The sequence below is a fragment of the Vidua macroura genome, chromosome 1 (genome assembly GCF_024509145.1).
Source record: "Vidua macroura isolate BioBank_ID:100142 chromosome 1, ASM2450914v1, whole genome shotgun sequence".
NCBI lineage: Eukaryota > Metazoa > Chordata > Aves > Passeriformes > Viduidae > Vidua > Vidua macroura.
Genome location: NC_071571.1, coordinates 81,943,019 through 81,965,476, shown reverse-complemented (window position 1 = coordinate 81,965,476; position 22,458 = coordinate 81,943,019). Strand labels below are relative to the sequence as shown.

The following is a 22,458-nucleotide window of genomic DNA, read 5'->3' as shown; positions in this document are numbered from 1 at the left end:
ACCGGTGTACAAGCCACATTCCAGCCTTTAACTGAAGAAATTTTAGAAGTAAAAGGAGAAGAGCAAGGCTATGCATGGGAAAGTGAATTCAGAACTATAATTCTTATTCAAACACATAAGAAAAAAAAAAAACAAACATAAAGTTATTGTGTTAGAAAAGTCCTTTAAGATCAAGTTCAGCCATTAACGCAGCAGCATTGCCAAGACCACCACCAAACTATGTCCCCTAAGTGCCACATCTACATGACCAGCCCTTTTACCAGCTCTGCTGACCTTCTCTAGACATGTTCCAGCAGTTTGATGTCCTTGTATTCAGGGGCCCCGACCTGGACTCAGCACTCAAGGTGCAGCCTCACCAGTGCTGAGTGCAGGGGGACGGTCACTGCCCCCATCCTGCTGGCTACACTATTGCTGGTACAAGCCAGGATGCCATTGGCCTTCCTGGCCAGCTGGGCCCACTGCTGGCTCATGTTCAGCTGCTGTTGACCGGCAACACGTGTCTGGGTCCTTTCCTGCTGGGCAGCATTCCAGCTTTTACAGTAACTCTCTTCCCCAAGCCTTCAGCATGGTCAGGTAATCTGTTTTCTTTGACTATCCTTATGGAAACAGAGAAGAATCTTGCGGAACACTGTAGAATTCAAATCAAGGCCTCCTCTGAGGATGACGTGAGCACTTCCAATCACTTCTGGATCCTTCAAATACTATGAAGATTTCTGTCAGTCAGCATATCTAAAAGCAACATTAGGGACTGTTTCTCCATCACCCCATACTAAAAGCAAGTATTCCCTGGGAGAAAACCATGCTAGAAACAGGCATGTACGTATCCTTGATTATCAAGAATCTAGCAGTACAATGGATGAATCAAAGTTACTACAACAATGCAACTATGTGTATCATAAAGAAGATAAACAAGAGACTAATGGAGTTTAAGTCCACTGCCTGATATGTGAACAAGTAAGGTACTGTGCTGAAAGGGTGCTGGGCACAGTCTGAAGAACTCACAGAAGAAGATGTAGAAACACCTTTAGTTTAATGACAAAACGAATGTGAATGATGGGCTTCAGCAAGATGGGAAAATAGATGCTTTCAGCGTGCAGTCATTCAGTTTTTACAACTCCATGTGATAGTGTCTGGACTGATCCTTTTCTTCTGAAGGGAGTTTATAGAAATGATCTCCAAAATAAAGAGGACACTGTCCAATTCAGCAGTATTTATTAAGGATGCAAGGGAAGGCTTCAGGCAGGACAGTGCAGCAGTTGCAGTTCTTTTATTTGGCATCTTTGAATTATTTTCTTGAGACGAGAATCTCAAGTGTTGTGACTTTGCTGGCAAAAATTAATTTCCTAGCTTGAGGAAGGGAATCATTGGTGCCAAAACCCCTGAGTGACCTGTTACACCTCTGTAGCTGATGGCAGGCTGCCATTTTCCATGAGAGCAAAATGGTGTTGGCGTGTGAAACTGCACAATTCAATCCTTTTATATGGTGACCTCATACAAAGGAGGAAAATGTCATTATAGGAAGAAGAAAATGCTGTGGAAGAATGAATCCTGTGTTTAATAGAATGTGCTCTTTTAAAGAAATGTTCTCTGCAGAGTATTTTAAAATGCTTCTCCTTTCCTATATCCTCTGTCTGTTCCTTCTTGGCATCCAGGAGCAGCTACTCTGGCTCTGCTCACAATCTCACCATTGTGGGTGTAAGAGCCTCTCCTGAGGAGAAAAATGCCATCTGAAAGGGTCTTCTTGTGCTCTTCTGTCTGATAAACTTTGCATTTGCTTTCAAAATATCTGATCAAAACTTCTTCCCTCCTTCCCTTTTCCCTTTTAGTTGCATTCTTCACTGTAACCAGTGAAAGAATAATTTATATATAAGAAGTTATTGAGTATTCTGAGATTCTCAGTTTTGGAATTATTATGCCTAACTGTAATGGGCTGCCTGGCAATTTTTACAATCTTTAGACTTTTGTCCCCCTATGTCCCCTTCTACATATGTGTCACCTTCAGTGGTGACTGGTCACTATTCAAAAGGAGATGAAAAATGTAACTATCAAACAACAGCAAAAACAATCCAATTTCTTCAACTGCATTCTAATGTCTGCTGCACCACATAAGCACCAAGGATAGGGAATAAAATAAAGGCAGAGAATGAGAAGCACTACTGAGAACATGTATAGCACCTGCCTTGCAGTCACCAAGACTCAAAGAGACTCAGGAGTAGCATTTGTGAAAAACTTTCAGATTAGAGCAGCAGTTACAACTGTACTTTGAAATAAGGACTTGCACTGAATGGTTTTGAGCAGCATAGAAGTACCTATGAAGGTACTTCTTCAGCACCTGTGAGAAGTAACACCACCGTCTTTATCAATGGCCAGTGTTTATTGCTTTTACCTATTGCTGTTCTGCTGTGATTAGGGCTGACAAATGAAAAATAGAAATTCTTCCAGAAATATAAAACCTAATTCACTCCAGAAGCTGGGTTTATTCTGTGAGAAAGAAAATTACTTCTGATAACCTTAGCATCCAGCCTGGGACATCTTCACATAAACAGTTACGAAGTTTGTCTGAAGTACTTTAAGATAGAGAAGGGGATTTGCAGACCTCATTGCTATGTAAGACTGAGCGGGACATTTACGCTGATGCAGCAATAAAAGCACATTTCCAGTAACATCACCAAATTCATAAGCACACCTATGATCAATGTGCTCTAGAAATAACACCTACCATAAAGAACATGGTCGGGAAGGGAAAAATAGCTCTAGTTTCCCTAGCCATGCATCCAACATTTTTGACCAAGCATCTTTTTCTCTGATGTTTTCTGGAGAGCATTTCCACTTCCTTTTCTTGAGGGGAGGGTTCAGAAGAAGCAAGGGGTAGTGTTTCACACTTCAGCCACAGAAATTGAAATATTTTAGAAGATAAAAACAAAATGGTAAAACCATAGAAGATACTAGGAAGCTCAGAAATGCATATAGTCACAGCTGCTATTTTCTATTTGTGTCTTCATTTTAGGTGACACTCTTCCACAAAAGGAATATAAGGTACACTTTTGTCCTACACGAGGAGAAATTTTATACATATCCCACTAATTTATGAGAGTAGGACAAGTCTGCCACTATACTAAAACAAAACTGGAAGACTGAAAGAATGGTCAGGTTCAGAGGACAGATCATTAATCATCTTTTTGGGTAGGTGATACAGTATAAATCATGTTTAAAAGAATAATAAAAAAATAAGTATTTCAGAATACTTATTTCCAGAAACTCTGGATGAAATAGCCATTAATTACAGTGTGAGAATTCAATGCTCAATACTGACAAAGGTAAGAGAACTTTTTTTCCCTGTCAGGTAACTCCAGAGTTAAAATTTTAACAACTGCATTACATTTCAAATTCAATACAACCAGATAAACAAACTAAATTGTTGTATAGTATTATTCTTTCTGTGTATGCATGATCAAGTGTACATTAAAGACTAACACTTAAAATATTATCTAGTGAATTCCATTTGCCTTTTCCTCAGTGCCTGTCAGGCACACAAAATAGCAGCAGCTATTCTTTATTTACATATATTTATGTTTGTCCTTTCTCTAGGATTTGGAAGACCACCAAGACAGTTTCTTATCTTTAGCCCAAGTCCTTTGCTATATTAAAGCTAGGTATTTCGTCAAAGAGCTTTCTCTGCTTCAAAATAAATTTTTGGATTTTTTTTGCTCTATAATCTCAATAAGAGATTGTAAGGAAAATATGCTGTATCCTGGTGCTTTTTTCCTTGTGTCAGAGCTGGCAAGATTCCCAGCAATCATGTGCAGCAGGACTGGAATGCTGCTATCATGAAGAAGGAATTCAGTATTAAATGTGGTCATTCTCAGACAGAGGAGAACTGGCCACAACACACAACTACAACAGAAATACTTTGCAGAAAATAGAATTTTGGTATCAGTTTCTAATATTTCGGTGTTAGTTCAACTCATAATATCCAGACACATCCTTAACAGTTATCACAGGAGTTGTCCTGGGCAGGTTTAACAGGACTGCTCAAGTTCCTCTGGCTAGATATATACCTATGAAGAATCTGAGATACCTGTTGTGATATCCCCTTATCAACAGGATTTTGAACTCTCACAAAAAAGGCTCCTTGAGAAACTGATTCAGTGGAAGGTGGAGCAGGCCCTAGGCACACTACTGAGCCATTTGGGTAGACCCTGATCCCAAAAAGCAAGCACAGAAAATGTTTCAAGTGCTCTGCTGAAGCATGACCTAAACACAACAGGACTTACAACAGAGGTTGGTACATAGATAGGTACAGACAGAGATAAAATAGTTTGATAATGTTGGGTGCTTTAGGCTGAAAAGCTCCACAAAGCATTAGGAAAGTATACAATACGTCCCATTATTTTGTTGTCTCACAAAAATCCAAAGTACCAGAAGTTTGAAAGCATATTCTTAGATGAACTGTTTTAAGAAAGATACTTTGGTTTGCTTCCATAGCAGTTTATGTTATTACATAGTGAGGAGTATATAAAAGTCCTGAATAATAACAAATGAAATGGGGGAATCCTTGTTTTATCTGCTATCCTTTCTCACAGAAGAAGCTCATTATGCTGCCTAGTGCTCTACTGTTGTATTTACCTACCTTCACCCTTCCAGCTCATGAGCCTGAAGCTTACAAAGGCTGATGTCCAAAGGCTGCTGGGATGGGTGAGTTCAGCAATGATCAGACACATTTTTTCCTATATGGTTAGCAACAGAAATGAAACCACCTGCCTCCCTCAAATGGGACAGCTACTTGAGGGGTCTCAATCTATGGCTAACAGGAGACAGCAGAGATTGTGCAATGAATAAATTGATCTAATAATTTAACTGCCTATCTCAGAGATTTATCAGTTCTTTTACTGAAAAACTTATTTCTGAACTTTTTTCTCTCAAGTACAGAGAGAGCACACAGTTAAAATTTTTAGTGATACCTGCACCAGAGTTCTCTTCTCCAGTGCACAAACATTCCTCACTTTACATTCATGCAATTTTTTTTTTTTTTTTTTACTATATCTAAGATGTTTGAAGTGATGTTTGTAACCTTTGTTTGTTTGCAGTTCTGCCAGCAGACTACATGCTTACTCACTAAGGAATTTCCTGAGCATGAAAAAGCTGCAAGGGAAGGTTCTATAGTGGAGTGGGATAGATCCACAGAGTGGGTTGTGCTGAGGGTGAGGAAGATTAAGTACTGGCAAGTCAGCATCACTGCACAGCTCTGACAAATAAGCAGTAGCAGAACTTGATCTCAGTTTACCTTTACATGCCAGGTTAAAAGGGGCCAGTACAGACACAGATTTATGTGCACACCACATGTCCCTGATTAGCAGTGTCTCTGAGAGGGCCAGGGGAAGCAGCTGGGGCTCCTAACGGCTTCACTCATTCAATTTTAATTGACTGCTGTGTGTTTGTCAGATCCCTCAGAGCTGCCTTCCTTCTGTTTAACTTGTGCCAAAAGCTGTACTGGTCCCATTAACCACAGGGAACAAACAAGAAAGAAGTACCTGTCAGCTGCAGGTACAGAACAAGCTCTATACTGAAGTCTGAATTACATTTTAGATACAATCTGCACTGAATTCCAAGACCATAGACAAATGAGCACCATTCAAGCTGCAAACACAGCCAAATTAAACCTATTCATACAATTATGCATTAAAGGATGCTTTGATTTAGAAATTTCTTGATTTTCATATTCTGTGTTTGTATTTAGTGTCTAGATGCCTCTCAGAGAACCCTAAGGAAATGCCCATGTGTTTCAGAGAGATCAAGGCTACACCACTAGCTGATTACTGAACAACTATGATACAGTGTTTAAATGGTATGCAATCAATCAAACTATTCCAAAGAAAATAAACAATGAGTTACAACAGTATTTTATGCATTTTTTTCATTTTGTAACAGTAACAAATTACTTAAATGAAAGCTTTAGTAAAATGGGTCCAGGCATACATCCATGATGTCTCTTTTAAGTTTTTTAAAGCACACATAAATAACTGTTGATGATAAATAGCAGACAGCAACAGTGCTAGAAAGAGAGTTTATAAATCTTACCTCTGCTTTTATTTTATTGTCTCCGAAACAGAGGTGTTGTAAGTAGGCTGCAGCATTCGACTGTACTGAGGGAAATTGATGCTGTAACATCTGTATAACTTCTGGAAGCTCTGGATCCCGCCATCCAAACTCTCTGTGCGAAAGCAAATATAGAAGATTCATCAAAAAATCTGCTATTCGTGGATAAATGTGCCAACACTTAGGTCAACAAAGAAGACAAAAAAGTCTAAATAAAATCTTTTTTGCCCCCATTATTATCAAAGCGAACATTAAAATCAAATATGAAGCTATTTGTCATTTTAAACTGTACTCCTCTGGAAAAAGAATTATACAAAGTGTAACTAGAAGAAGTAACTTTGTAGAATTAGTTCTCTAACTGATTAAGTTTTCTAAATAAAAAGGCTATATGAAATCCTAATATAAGAAAAGAAAGAAAACACATGCTCCTATCACCACAAATGCTTTGCTATGCAAAGCTAATTTGTAAAAAAGTAGTTTTTACTTATTGCTATCTCTATGCAATAGCAATTGCTATCTTATATAGAAAGCAATGACCAATTTTGTGTTTTGTTTGGGGTTTTTTTTTCAGATAAAGTCAACGTAAAACTCTTACACATTTCTGGCCCTACTTGAGCACTCAAGTCTTAGCACTTCACTTTATTCCTACAAAATATGAAACGCCATTAGCATCACATAAAAGAACTGAATTCAAGTATGCTGAACAAGTCCTGGTATGTATTATGCAGCTTCCAGACCTGAACTTAAAATCAATCTGTCACTTCGGGTGAATTTTTCCCCTCTGGGTTTACACATAAAATCATTCATGGAAATGGCTTTGGACTTTGTGTCCCTAAAACCAGAGATACACACAGCCTCTCTACATGATATACTTAGTTATCATATGCCTTTTCCCCAAGAGCTTATTTTTCGTGCCATATAAATGTTTTGACTATCTTCTACGTAGTGGTACATTTTTCAGCTAAAAGAGGGAAATTAGGAAAATTAGGAAAAAGAGGTAACTTACAAAAGAGTTCTCTGTTGCCGTTACCATGATCATTACCCAAAAAAAAAAAAAAAAAACAACCCTGGTAGACCTGTTGCACACTCCAGCTATAATATTTGGACAAAATAATCCTGATCACCAGTCTCCTTCCTAAATTACAAGGACTTTTCTGCACTGAGGCCAAGTATACGTCACAAGAGGAATTCACAGCATCTCTCCAATCTGACCCAAGCACACTTTAAATATAACAATTCTCCATGACATTTCAGGGAAGTAAGACTTATTTTACAATAATAATGAATTGCTACAGAACAGAGGGTTTGTCTGTTCTCTTCTCACATGTGATGTTTGTCAGATTGAGAGTTGTCACTACAGTTGTATCTTTATGGAGATTCAGAATATGAATATGAGATGTAAAAAAACCACTCAGAATTTCATTTTTTATTTCTTCTCTGACAAAATATAAGTTAACTCGTGAATATTAGAATTCACATTAAATACAAAGAGACCATAAAGATGTAGTAATACATCACATATGGCCTATTTGAATGAATTTTTAGATAATATAGACTGTTGGAAATCTCTGCAAGAGACATCTGCATAGGTTCAAAAAGATTTTAACATTTAATTGATATTCTGAGAAGTCAGAGAACATTGTAAAAGGTATCAGGAAAGGCTACAAACTTCAATAGCCGAAGATTGTGAACATTATGTTTCCAGCTTACCATGACTCTGTCAACAGGTGAAAGGGAAGGGATTCACTTGGTGCACTTTTTTTATGTTTGAATTGCTAGAGATCATAGAAGCAATGTTATCTGACAGGGTAGCTTCCTCTTACATTTACTTTCTTTCAATTAACAATATTAACACTTCCCAACAGGTTCTTCAAACCTATTAGACCTGCATTCTATAGAAACAGGTCTAAACAAACCAGACATCTTCCAAATTTTTTGTTTAAACAAAAATAAGAAATGAAATCAAAATATAATAACCTAACTGACGACAAATTAATTATCCTACCGCCATTTCTAATTTATCCTCATTTTCAATTCTAGATGCCAAATGCAGGTGTGAGTATTTTGGAGATCACACAAAATATCAGTAGAAAACAGCTTGAATGACAAGATTACGCTACATGTTGAAGTGTGGGAACTTCTACCGACAAATTCTCTCGAAAAGGAAATTTCCTCCTTCTCATCATGTGTACTACTTAATCCATCCAAAACCAAACTAAACAGAAGGCCCATTATGTGCAGTAGTACATTACTACTGGGCTCTAACCATCTGCTCAGGTTTTTCTTCCTCATGTTCTGGAATCCAGAACAGAACAGTCAATGAAGGAGCAAAAGGAAAAAGGTCCCTTCACCAAAGGAACAGTTAATAATTCTGAGGAACCTGAAGTCTCTGTATGGTATACTTAAGTATGAAAACAAGGCTTTCCTAACTTTTACCCTCTTATCTCCCAAAGCAGTCAGCATATCAGTGAGGTATGAATACTTGTTGCAAATAGATGTGTGCACACTGGATGTAAGTAGAAAATCAATTCAGAATAGAAGCCCTTAGCACTGAATACTGAGTTTGTTAAGTAACCAGTTTTTGGAGAGATAATGAACAAATCAGGAAAAGAAGTTTAAAAATTTAGCCCTAGTATGCACTGTCATTTTAAGCAGATGGTCTCTAAGATGACTGTATTTTTAGTAGTTTCTAAATGAAATACAGTAGCTACATAAAACAAACAAAAACTTCTGTCAACATTTAGGGCTGCCTGGATAATTGTGATAATTTTAGCTGCCTTCAGGGCAAGAAAGAGTAGTTTCTAGGAGTCTAAATTTTTCATTTGACTTATATAAGTGTTTTACAGGTGGAAAAAAAAGTGAGAATGAGAAAGAGGATTTTTCTTTTAAGAACAGCAAGTTTGCAGTTCTATTAACATTTATTTTAAAAATTTAAATTTTTTTTTTTTTTTTTAATTTAGCCTTATTATGAGAAGTTAGAAAGGCCACTTAATGAAGTCATCTGGCAGAAGTCTGGAGAAGGAAGGAGGACTGGTATTCCTTAAAGACAAAGGCACAAAATGTATGTGGAACAATTTGCATAGATGTGGGGGAACATCCAGGCCATTCCTCCAAGCATACATACCTAAATGACAAAAAATATGTATTAAAATACAGAGCCAAACAAAAAGTAACAACTAGTAGGAAAGAGCTAGAATTAAGTGATCTTTTACTCCCTACCAATGAAAAGCAGTTTTTGACAGAGATAAGATTAAAAGAAAGTAGAAGGTAAATGAATATCCAATCTACCTTGATTTCTGTGAAACATCTGATACTGTGCCACATGCAAATTGACAAAACTCACATTCAGTAAAATTATAAAGTGTCATTAAGCAGAATTTGAAATCACAGTGAACATCCTAAACAAACACTATCTAAGCCTGTGTCCTGTATTAAAACATCACCATGCTTGCAAAATCTGAGTGAGGCAATCCACACAGATGGTGAAACAAGCTGGAAGGCTAGAGTAAACCTGAGGAGGTGCATGGCATTTTGAGAATGTTAATAAACTATCTGTGTGGTTGATCCAAAAATGAAGAGTAATGTAGTAGATATACATGCAAGATCTTTTGCTAATCTGCCACTCGTCTATGATTTCCTTGGATTAAGAACACTAATCCACTTAGGTCAGCCAAAGGTTTCTGGTGGCAGTGTGTGTTTGTCCACAAGAGAATCCCAGCTGTGCAAGAACTTCAGTTTGTCGGGAAAGCAGCATTTGCCGTGGACTCAAAATATTTTGGCAGGTTGCGGAAGTGCATTTTTCTAGGAAGCATCCTCATCTGTGGAGACCGACTGGAACACACCAAGGTCTTCTAACCTTCTTTCTTTGATGGAAACTGCGCTCCAGGATTGTAAGATTGATGTAATTTTGAATCCTGCAGAAGGTTTAACTTGAAGTGGTGACTAAGACAGATGTTCCACAGATTACACCAGACTACTGCTCCTGCAGTGGAAGAGGACCGAAAGGGGAACTCAAAGCTCTATGTAAACTGGTAATATATATGCTAGAATTATCACAAAAGGCTACATTCTATAATGTACAACTGAAGGGAATCAACAAGGTGCTCTACGCAAGACACAACAACTCTGACATAGAAGCAGTAGCACCTAGAAATCCAGGCTGACTTGGGTAGCGCAAGTAATGCACTGACAACAGGTCCTGCTCCTGCCATTGTATCACATACATGTGCCAGGAAGTAAAAGGGATGCAAACTTAAAGCGATTGTTTGTAATACAGCTGGGTGCATTGGCTCTGTGGGTTCACTTAGAGGTGCTGCTGAACACAGAGGATGTACTGCATCTGAATATTTGCTTTAATTATGCCAGAATTTTCTTCTTCAGCTACTGAAAATGCTGATGGTACACAGAAAAGCAAAACTGAAAATCCTGTTACATATATATCTGCACTAGTTTTAAAAAGGCTACTAAATTAGTTTTTAAAACACAGGTCTCCAGCTGGTAACTAAGGATACTTATTGCTTCTACAAGGCATTGGAAGAACAGGTGTGATGGCTCTGTCTACTCTCCAGCCATCGGTCACAGTGAATCTCACGAGAGCTTGGGTTCTTAGTTCTGATTTACATTATTAGAGCAGAACATTCACATCTGATCAGCCAGTTGGCACAGGCAAGCACTAACACCCAGAGCTATTCCTGTCTCAGCAACAGTCCCCAAAGGCAGTGCTGTAAAGACGCCCGCTATAAAGAACCATATGCTTGACAAAGACCGAACTACCACCAAGCATTTATCAAAGAAAGAGAATGCACAATTTTTTATTACAAGACTGTTTAAATCAAACTCATCTGTGTACTCCTGGCTGTCTTAATATGCTTGTGAAACAGTCTTAAGGAAAGGTTTTTTCACATATGAAGTGGTGCTCAAAGGCAAAGGCAATTCAATCCGAGTTAAGAGTATTTCCTCAATTTTTATCTCATATACATTGTGCATTGCTAATGCCAATCTAAAAGACTTTCTGTTGAATTTATGCCTACAGACATAGACCCTTCTGTTTGCTTCCTCTCTCAGTTCAATAAATAAAGTCTGAAAATCTCTTTTCCCTCATTTCAGAAAGGAGAGCTGTGAAAATGGTTTTCTAGTAGTACTAAAAGAAAACAAACTACATGTAGTTCAGGATCAAACTCAAGAAGAACTAATCAAATGCCCAAGAGAAGATCAAAGAACTAGCTTCTGTGTTTAAAGGGAGAAATTAACTTCTATTAAAATATTTAGAAGGCAATATACCAATACTACAAGAATCTCTGTCTAAGGACTTAGTACATTTAAAAAAAAAAAAGGTAAGATGTTAAACCCAACTAGCAAAAGAAATCAAGAATACTTAAACATAATCCACAGAAAATGAATGTGATATAAAGAGGAAGGAGCCATCTAACAGCTCTTTACATTTCCTTATTTTCTTTCTGTGGTGCTCTGACAGTTGGTCAAACACAAGAGAACGCAGACTTATTACACTTAATTTATTGTGAGTTAAATTTGAAGAGCTTCCTTGAAGTACTTACTCTTTTTCAAACACTTCTCCATATATACGCACACACGTAGCCAGAGATTGCCAGCCCGCTCTGAATGATCTCCTGCAGTTTAAGATGAGGCAGAACCACTACACTTGCTTTGAAAATGGAACATATGAATACTGGGTAGCTTCAGCACTCAGTTTTAGAAAACAAAATAGATACGTCAATCTGTCTTCCTCTCACCTTGGAAAACCCTCAAACCCTTTAGCATATTCACTTCCCTAGTCAAACTTGATCAAAGGAGTGTACTGTAACAAGCAATTGATCATCATCCTCAGATCCATGGTGACACAAACAACACATAATCAACCACAAGATGTAGTAATAGCCTGTTTGGGCCTAATGCAAACCCCTTAGGACAGAAATGAACCCTTATCAGCAGACAGCTCCCTATGCTTCTCTTTTTGTCCTTTCAAATTAGATAAACCAAACCTTACTGAAAAGGAACAAAATAATCTGACATAGTTTAGTCTAAATTTGGAAGCACCAGAAGGACGACAGAGAAAAGGCACTGAAGATGTATCTTCTATGAATAAAAATGTTAAGTTCTTATGAAACAAAGAAATATGTTATTGTTTATTCCAACCTGAAAACTGTAGCCTGTGCGGTGTGCTCCCTAAGGCTGATCACAGGTAATCCACCATCATACAGAATGAATGTGAATATCTCACCAAACATGTGATTCTGAAGTCATGCAAATCTTTATCATTTTTTTCTTCCTCTAAAAGAACTCTTTACATTTTCTGAAAAGCTGCTCTTGTTAGAGCTTTTCAAATTTAACACGACTGTTTGTAAAACAGCCGTAAAAGTATCTGGCACTCCTGCCAAAAACTTGGATGTTGTTCTTGGGTTATGACATTTTCCTTGATTTATGCTTTCATGTGGCCTAAAGTAAAACTGCCATGCAGTAGTGCTTACACAGATTCAGCACAATGTGGTTTTTACAATCTATTTCTGTCTGCTAATGAGGTGCAGAGAAGGATGTGATGTACCAGATGCACAGGATTCTTGTCCAGCTCTGCCAAGCAGCAATGGAGATGCTCAGCATGTCCCAGGTCCTTTACACAACCATACACCTGGGGTCTCAGGGTTAATCCAGTACTTCAAAAAATTACATCTTGAGTACAGCAAAGGCCTAAAACTGACTGGTACAATGGCAAATACACCCTCCTGCAGTTCTGCCTTTGTATCCTTTACATTTCCTCTGATAAGGCATCACTCTTCTGCTATTTAGATTTTAGAATTAAAAAAACCCTAAGAGGTGAACGTGTGAAGAGGCAAGATGAGAACTACTGCAACGTAACAAAAATGGCCTGGAGCTGAACTGTCTTTAGATTTTGTGAGCATTTCATTTAAGAGGAAAAGATTTTAAATATGATTCAGTTGCGTAAAGATTATCTAATGACACTGGACCATGTGTTACTATTTACAACTCCAGGTTACTGCCTTCAATACAACATGATTATATACAGAGGAATAAGTATTATTTACTCAAGGTTACACTCATTTCATTTATAAATGTCTTTTTAATGAAAATGTTTTTATGAAAATTTATGAAATATTTTTTCACTCTATATTGGTATTGATCTATATATTAATTCTCTCACACTTGTGAGGGAGCTTGCATTTCTTATTCTTATGAAAAAAGTTGCCTGTACTGTGAGGTAACCATACCCTCAGTACCTGGTGCAATGTTATCTCTCCTCTAGACTGTGTTTGGAGCAGGGACTTCAGTGCTTTGGACTATCTCTTACTTTCCCATTTGTATTACTTGGTTTGTTTAGTGTGTTTGTTTTAGTTAGAAAGTGGTATTTGTCTTCTGGGGCTGTGGAGCTGAAAGTCTTGAAAAACTTGTTTTATCTGTTCCTCTGCAGGTGTTTGCATACACAGGGACTGCCTCTGCAAAAGCAAGTAAGAAGCAAATTAGCTAAGCTATCAAGATGTCTTTAAGCTGCCTAATTTATCTTCTTTTTCCCCATGATGAATAACATTTTTCTGACCTCCAACTACCAAAGGGCCTTACAGTAGCTTAATACATTGCAGCTGTGAAAATATGCCAAGTTAACCCTTCCCTGGGAGACCAGCTTACACTTGGCCTCCCTCCATCTACACGAGTTCACACATCACAGGGCAGATTCCAGGAGATTGTGAAATGTTATTCACTGGCAGCACTGCTGTTACAGATGCAGATAGGCTTTCCTCATAGATCACAAAGGTGGAAATGTAGGCAGGAGATTAGAACAGTACACAGACCTAGGGGATTCCAGCCTTGACTCTGTCATTGACTTACACTGTCAGACAGAATTATTTACTTTAATGCCTTTCTCTGATGTATGAGAGGTTTTCCACCTCCACAGACCCATAAATCAAAGCTGTCTCCTTTTCTAGAACTACTGTTCCCACTCAGAGGCTCCTAAACTGTTCTGTATTTCAACAACAGGAGAAAAAAAGATTTTTAAGACTCTGCTCCTATAGAGTCTCATACAGAGAGATGGCCATAAGGAAATGTATCCTTTCTAAAGAACAAATGTTACTCCGCAAACCCCTGATTTCCCTAGGAAAATGGCAGAAGCATTTTAGAGAGGAAGGTATTTATTTTATTTCCCTACATGCATGATAACACCTAAACATTGCAGTTACAAAAAGAGAAAGTGACAAAAACCAACAGGAGCATTTAAATATTAGCCTAACAGCACCAATGTTAATGATTTAAACCACACTCATCTGTGGGAGGGGAAGCTGGCACATACAGTATTTCCTGACAGGCTCAAGGCATCCACATTGTTTTCTGAAATAACCAGAACCACGAAAAGTTCCCAATAGGTTTTGAGGCATTCCACCTCTCTCCAGTCAAAGATTTTCAATGTTGTGCTATCAAGCAGAATGAGTTTCACAATAAGGGACGTTACAACACATGGTTTGTCTCTCCCTGCTGCTCTCTTTGCCTGATCAAGCTTCTGGCTCCAGATCTCAAGTTCGATGGCAGTGACAGGAAAACTGCTTCTACCCTTTTCTAGCAGGGATGACAAAGTCAAGCTTTTTAAGGTTTAGACAAATCAAGAAACAATGAAACTGGATGTTTCTCTCATGTTCTCAAATGTAAAGCTTGGACCTACCACTGCCTGGGTAACCTGGAGACTGCCACAGGAAAGCAGTGACCACCAATACTAGAAACTGGGCGTTTTCTGTGCGTGCAAACAGCAGAAAATAGGAAATTCCAACAGAGCATACAGTTTAGCACAAGCTGCAGAAATACTTTTTACAGTTGGGGTGGGGCACCAGGAAAAGGTGCTAATCTAAACTAACAGAAAGTCTTAATCCTAAATATCGTGTTATCTCAGTCCTTAAATGATTACTCCACTGAGTGCACTATTGCCTTGTTTTCTTGTTACACTGCAGAAATCCAAACCATTCTCATTCCCACACACACCAGGCATCATTCTTATCTATGCAATATTTTCCAGTACTCCCTGTTTTCCTGAGCACAGCAAACTCTTCGTAATAGGCATTCATTGGATGTTTAATAATGAATATTAAACAGTAAAACTTATCAGTGACTCAAGATATTGATAAAAACACTATGAATTGGTAAGGTCAGAATTTGTCCTGAAACACCAACTCTGGAAAGCCAAGAAAAAAAAACTTACATACATTTCTAATACTGAAGTTTAAAAAAGAGAAGCAACAAACAGTATTCATTTTCTTTTCTTACAACTATACTCCTATTCAGTCTTTTGGAAAAACTGAGGAATTAATTCTGTTCACTAAAGTTGCAAGCTGTACAATACTATAAATGCACTTGAAATTGTTTTTCTTGTCAAAGAGAAATACAGACTAATGGTTTTCCTGTGCTGCCTTTAATTCAGTTTTCATTAAGCATGGAAAAACTGATCTTCTGCATGCTAGCTTGATGTACACTTTAATGTACAACCACCAAAATAATGCAAAACATACTTTACACTCACGAGACAGAAAGTTCACGGAATCAGTAACAGAGGAGTTAAATTGTTAAAAAATTGCTCAAATAAAAGATGTTGGATTGAAGAAAAAATATCCAACAGCAATGAATAGTGATATTCAAATACTATTCCTACTTCCCATCACATGCTTTTCATCTTCTTCAAAGCTTTGTAGAAATTCTAGGGAACTCTTCTAATGCACTGTATAAGTATCATCATCTTCATGCCAAGCATAGGTAAAGAGAGACAGTGATTACATGACTCTCTGACAGAGGGGAAAAAAAAAAAGGCAAAAGCTAAAAGGGCTGCTATTAAATCCTCAGTCCTGGTTTTCAACTCCTGGAAGCCAGAGAGACTGATACACCATTAGCTAACTGCAAAAGCTTTCCAAGTATATAAAAAATGCAGAGAATCTGGACAGCAATTCAGGAGAGGGCAGGACAAGAAGAGACCTTCTGGGCTACCAAAGCCAACCTCTGACTGTGACCCTCCTGCTCTTTGGCATGGATGCTGCCACATCCATCGCTTAAGCTAAAGATGGCTTCTTGTAGCCATCAACTGACTTGAATTTAAATCAATCTCAGATTCTGTTGATATAAACTAACAACAGTTTCAGTTTAAAAATAATAACAACAATGAAAGGAGATCTGTCACATATTCTTTCAGATAAAGTACTTTTTTGTTATTGGTATTGCTGTTGCTAACTGGGTATTTCAATTTTGTCCTAATGTACAAAGCAACAACATACACAATACATGTCCCACTTTTCTGAATACTGAGAAAACAAGGCTGTACTTCAGCACTTAAAGGGGGAAGTAAATGGAGAAAGGATGTTTTCTAGCTGGCTATCTAGCGTGGTAGTGTCTCTGTTTGGGCTACAGTATAACCCAGAGAGTCTTCACAGTGACTCAAAAGCCAGCAAAAGAATGATGAGTTTGTCAGTGGCTAAAGTACTACCAAGTGCTCGCCAACACCAGAGAAATCCACAACCCTGAACTGATGTATCAGCAACAAAAGCAGACTAAGAACAATGAATCCTAGCTGAAACCAGGAAGCATCTTACTAAAATTAATGCAAAAGCTGAATCAGAAAAAAAAATTACATGGACCATATTCAGAGTTTAGTGCACAAGTAGGCTGTATCTTTTAAAAGAACCTAAAATAAACATCTCACATGTATATTTGATAGTTTTACCCGAGTAAAATCCAGCTCACAGAAAAACACCCTTTGAATGAGGAAAACTAGCTCCTCCCTTAATTGCCATCCCGTCAGGATACAATGGGGATGTATGTCTTCTATTCTTGAGTAAAAGAATGAGGCTGCAGCTTTTGCTGTACAGCATTTCTACAGAAACACTTCCAGCTCATCTGGTGAAACACTGCATGTATCTAATAAACCCACTGGAGACAATAATCATGGTATTGACTCAAGGCAATTGCCCTTATTAATGAATGACAGATATACTGCCAAGGATCTGTCACTTGGAAATCAGAATCAATATCTTAAAGAGGCCTTTGAAACTTGAATATATTAAAGGAAAATATGTGCCTCAATCTATCAAAAATCTTTCCTCAGCCAGTGGAAGTACAGCTATTGACAGAAAAAGAATGAGTTACTCATATTTTACTCAGTCGCTACTTGTATAGTGCTTATTTCCATGCAACATGTTCTGGGTTGATTTTTCATCTGATATACTAAATTCCAGTGCCCATTACTTTCACTGATGCAACAATTTAGTTGGTGAGTGACACCTTGCAATATATTTTGCCAGCAGCAAGAAGTACAGACTGTGAATTGTACCTTTCCCTTTTCACCTCAGAGCTGATTTCTTTCAGACTTTGCTAATCTTTGCCTCCATATTTCCTTATTGGAACTGAAAGGACAACACCACTCCTTCAAACTTTGAAACTCTTCTCTCTCTGCTCAACTGATAGCATCAACTGTAACTCTAAAATCCTTCAAAGCAGAAAAAAATACTTTTTTTACACGTATTTTATCCTTCATTTTACATTTTTGGTCATATTAGGAAAAATATGTATGATTTCGGAATTCATATTGCAAATTCTTGTTGCAAATTCCAAAGCCAATTTCAAACATGAAGAAGTTCACAGATTTTCAGCTGTGTTGTTTGCACTAGGGAGGCTGGAATTGGGAAAAGTCTGAGATTATTTAGGTTTGTGTCAATACTTGCTGTTCATAAGTTTTGTTCTAATGGCAAATACAAATTCACATAGGAGCTAGTGTTCTTGATATAACTTGATAAAAATGAAACTGATATCCAATTTCATTAAAACTCACTGTGGAAAAGCCATGGAACTGTTCTGCAACAGAGGATATTATATCTGGTATTATTTATTTATTAGGGGAGAAATCACTATATAGGCTATTGAAATTATTTTTCTCTGTTTCATAAAAATATGTCCCTCTTCTATGTTTTTTCATTTCAGCATAAAGAAAGATGATCACACATAAAAGCCCTGTAGGCAACACAGCACATGAAGTTCAGAGCACACCGGACTTCAGTTTGAGATTGCATTTTTTAATCACTACTTTAATTTATACTGGAGTCTCTTTCACTCTGAAGTCAATGGAAGGCATATTATGCTCAGAGGTGGCTTATATATGAATTTATATGCACAAATGAAATTACTGTATTAGATTTTCCCAGAAGCTGATACTAATATACATTAAGGAGACTGTTCTGCAGCCTTCATTTCACACTTGTGAACACCTGAGACATCCAGCTATAAAGGGTATTTTTTGAACATATAAAATTGCATGTTTGTTTGCAAACACCTCAAGGCTTTCAGTCTTTTAGATGGGGGTCAAGTAATTCTGCTTTCTTTGGTTTTCAGGACTGTACCATGACTACACACTGCAGTACTCTATGAGGTATTTAGTGGATGTATCTGAGCATGAAAGTACTTTGTTCTTTCCTTCCTAAAGCCATGCTAAAGACTAATGTCAGCTGGCTGACAAATACAAAAATTAAAGCTAGATATACACAGAAAATAAAGTCTCTATCTTAATTTGCTACACAAATTAAGACTTGCTACACAAATTAAGAGATCCAAAACAACTTAACTTTTGTGGAGAGTACACGACACTGATGCTGTAACTGCTTTAGTATGAATTACAGATATATAACTGTCAAACTGGCAAACAGTTGTTTTGGTTGCTTAATATATATTTTAAGTATAAATAAATTTTGTTAATTAGCTACTTGTGTCCATTGCAAGTTCAGAATAGGAAAACTAAGAAAAAATTCCAGCAAAACAATAATTAAAGAGAGATTTGGAGTATGCTCCCCATTGGCTTTGCAATATATTCGTTTCTCAAGCTTTTGTATAACTGATTATATCTCTTTTTTTTTTAATTTTTACAAGTAAATAGCAAAACTAATTAGCTGCACACTATTAAGTTAATGCACATTTATCTACAACAATTCGATTCTGACTGTGAAATAATCTTCCTAGCCAATAATTACACTCCAGCTTAATTAGCATAATTTCCGCAGCACATTCTTTAATAAAGAAGCTGACATAAGGGTTGTTCTTAAACACCAAGGATATTCTAGACAAGTAGAAAAAGGGAGACAGGCAGAGCTGCATTAAACACCTATTATGTTACCAAGATAGTACATATAAAACAAGAATGTGAATTCAATAGTATCTGTAACATCACAAGCATCTCAAGATGCTTTCGCTAAAGATAAGCAAAATACTTGAAGGATTTGAGATGCCTCTTGTCCACGTCACTAGAAGTGGTTCCACATCCTTCACAGCTCCTTCCTCCCCCATCACTGCATCTCATTCCCCTCACCAAGGGCAGCCTGCAGATTATTCATTCTCCCACTCCGTGTATTTGTTTCCTTCAGAAAGAAAACGCATACTGTCTGGCATTTCTTACACTAACTTAAGCACAGGCAGTCAATTTCCACCGACGAGAGTCACTGTAGGTGAAAACACAAATCAGTCTCCGGGCTCATTTAGTCTTTGGTTTCCTAGTGAGGATTTAGCAACTGGGACTCTTATGGACACGTATTTCCCTGGTACTACCACACCAAACTAGTTTTCTATGGCAAATGCAGACAATGCATATGTGGACAATGGCACCTGAGTACTGCTGTGCTTGATATTAACACTGAGTTTGGAGGAGAAGCTCTGCCTCCTTCAGCAACCCTCTGATACAACTTGTTCTTCTGCCAAAGCCACGATGTGCTGGGTGTCAGAGTTATATATCTGGGCTACAAAGTGTAATCTCAACCATAACACAAACAGTCATGAAGTCTCTCCTGACAGTAAAGAACTAAAATTAAAAAAAAAAAAAACAAAGAAACTTTCTTGTGTCTTCACCTAACTGTTTCTAAATAATGCTCATTTAAAATGAATTGTTATCAGAAGTGCTCTTGGGTTCTGTGAAAAAATTTGACTAAATATATGCTGTTGGTGAGGATGTCCCTGTACTCCTCCATAGCTACGAATGGTGAATTTCACCTGCGAAGGATTGCCATTTATTGTGCGACGTGATGAAAGACTCTAAGATTATCAAAATCAGCGAGTTGATTTAAAACCGAAGTTCTATGTTCATGCAACTTCATAAAGGATTTTAATTTAATCAGGATTCCAAAATGCCTAAGACTCTCTTGAAAAAATGTAGACTTCAGCTTTTAAATCACACAGGCACTTTTAATAACTTCACGTGCTCTAATTAACTTTTTATTTTGAGGTTAGTACTATTAGGCAAGACTGGGACCAAAATGATCTCTGCATACTAATCAGTCATGGACTGCTACTGCTGCAACATAACATAGGAGATGTCCTAGAAATAAAACAAAAATTCAGAGCAACTGACAAAACAGGTCTTGGAGAAAAACAAATCAGCAATACCTATTTCAACTAACTACTTTCTTCAGAATATGTACAACTAGGCAAGTTCTGCCTGATTAGAATTTAAGATAAGGAAATACATTCTAAATTAGGTCCTAAAAGAATTTTTATTCAGACATATAAATGATGCATCAACTACTGTCTCGACACTATATTAACACAGCCCGTTCAACAGGTTTCAAAAGCACAAGGAAAACCGAAGATGCCCTGTGAAGCTGCCCCATCTCAGAAGTGATGCAATCCAATATTGAGGGAGCCCTTGCTTTGGCAGAAGCAGGGAGGGAGGGAGTGTGACCATGGCTAACTAGTTCTGCACCTCCAAAATCTGCTTGACCTTCAGGCCCAGAGCTGCTTAGGAGGATGCTCCTGGGACAGGCACCTAACCCAGCATCAGCCAGGTTTGCTTACAGCTGCAGCTGTGCAGCTCCCATCAGTCTGCATTGCAAAGCCAACAACAGCTGAGCCTTCTGTTCTGTTCCCTTTGAACTGGAGTTCCACACAGCAGAAATTAAAAGCTGGCTTGTCAGAAGACAAGTATTACCCTTTTTTTGAAGGTAAACTTTGCTTATTATCATTAGGATTAGAACACATGAACAATAAAAATAGTCATATTTTTCAACAGACTGAATTACCTTATGTAATAAAATTTTACTTTAGCCAGCTGTTTAAAATCAGGTTATCTATAAAGATAGCATGGTAGCCAAGTTTATTAAAAGATGCTAACGGTTTTGGCTGCCAAACTACAAGGGCCTGGCTGTGAGTCTTTGTTTGTCAACTGCACATCCAAAATGAATGCACCTAAAATTACTAGCCAATTTTGAAAACCTTGATCTGCTGGGTTTGTCTTGTTCTTTCTCTTTGACAGTTATTTACCTCTGCCAAATCTTCCTTGCAGAACATCAGAGCACTAAGAAAAGAAGAAAGCAAATCAGCTTCGCCTTCAGTCCTGCAGCTTTGAGTTAGGAGATAAAGAGTTATGGCTTGAAGACAGGAGATAAAAGCAAAGCAATATACTCACAGCCACAAACCCCATGAATTAAACTAAGAAAAAAAACCCCTGTAGGTCAGGCAGAGATCATGCAGAGTAAGCACAGCAAGAGACAAGGAAATGTGAGGCATAAATATATTGTTATTTTTTCCATGTCATTTCATATCTTCATACATCTGGTTTGCTACCTATTAAAAATAGCCCTTCTGAAAGATTTTTGAGACCTTGCCATAAAAATCACTGACTCCAGGGCAAAATCTTATTATCAATGCTGCCACAGAAGTGCAGAATAGTCACCAGACCGAAATGGTTTTAAAGAGGGTGAAGATCTAAGACAAAAAACCCCATCAGGAGGCAGATTATTGACTACCATTAGTTAAGGAAGCACTGTGCAAAAAGAAAATGAGAGAAGCTTAGTAAAATGCAATTTGTTTCACATGCCTAAAGAAGTTCTGTTTCTCATTTACATTGTCAGGTGTTCTGCCCCAAAACTCAAATTTCCTTGGAACAGAATCCTCATATCCTAGTTCTGAGAACTGATGCTGAATGGAGAATACAGGCATAACATGTATTTAAAGAGAGGCTTAAGAAAAAATTCCTCACCATATTAAAAATAGTCCCAGTGTATGCAGCTGCAAAATGGTAAATTACAAATACTCACTGAGGACAGCCCTTAATAAAATGACACCTTAGATCAGCATTTTACCTGATCTGTGATCACATTGTTGACAAAATACATGAATGACTCTCACAGCTGAACAATTGAAACTGGGTGGTTTCATGACTGTTTAGCAAGTCAGACTTACTCTTGATTTTTCCTGTGATAATGGAATTATGCAGCAATACAGAGGCTGAGAACTTGGATTTTGCTTTACATACGCTAAAGAGCAGTTTAATGACAAATCTTGAACAGACCTGGGATGTACACACAGTATAGCTGAGTATTTATGACATACCAA

At 37.6% G+C, this 22,458-nt stretch overlaps 1 protein-coding gene across 10 annotated transcripts in view; it reads right to left on the bottom strand.

Annotated features, from left to right (window-relative positions):
• Nucleotides 1–22,458, bottom strand: part of CTNND2 (catenin delta 2) — a 634,494-nt gene that overhangs the window by 156,416 nt on the left and 455,620 nt on the right. For all 10 annotated transcript variants that reach the window (XR_008441479.1, XM_054003720.1, XM_054003943.1 and 7 more), the window contains one exon: nt 6,079–6,211. Coding sequence is in view for 9 of the 10 variants with exons in the window: in XM_054003720.1 (XP_053859695.1) it covers nt 6,079–6,211 (133 nt within the window). In the remaining variant the exon portion in view is untranslated. The remainder of the gene's footprint in view (nt 1–6,078; nt 6,212–22,458) is intronic.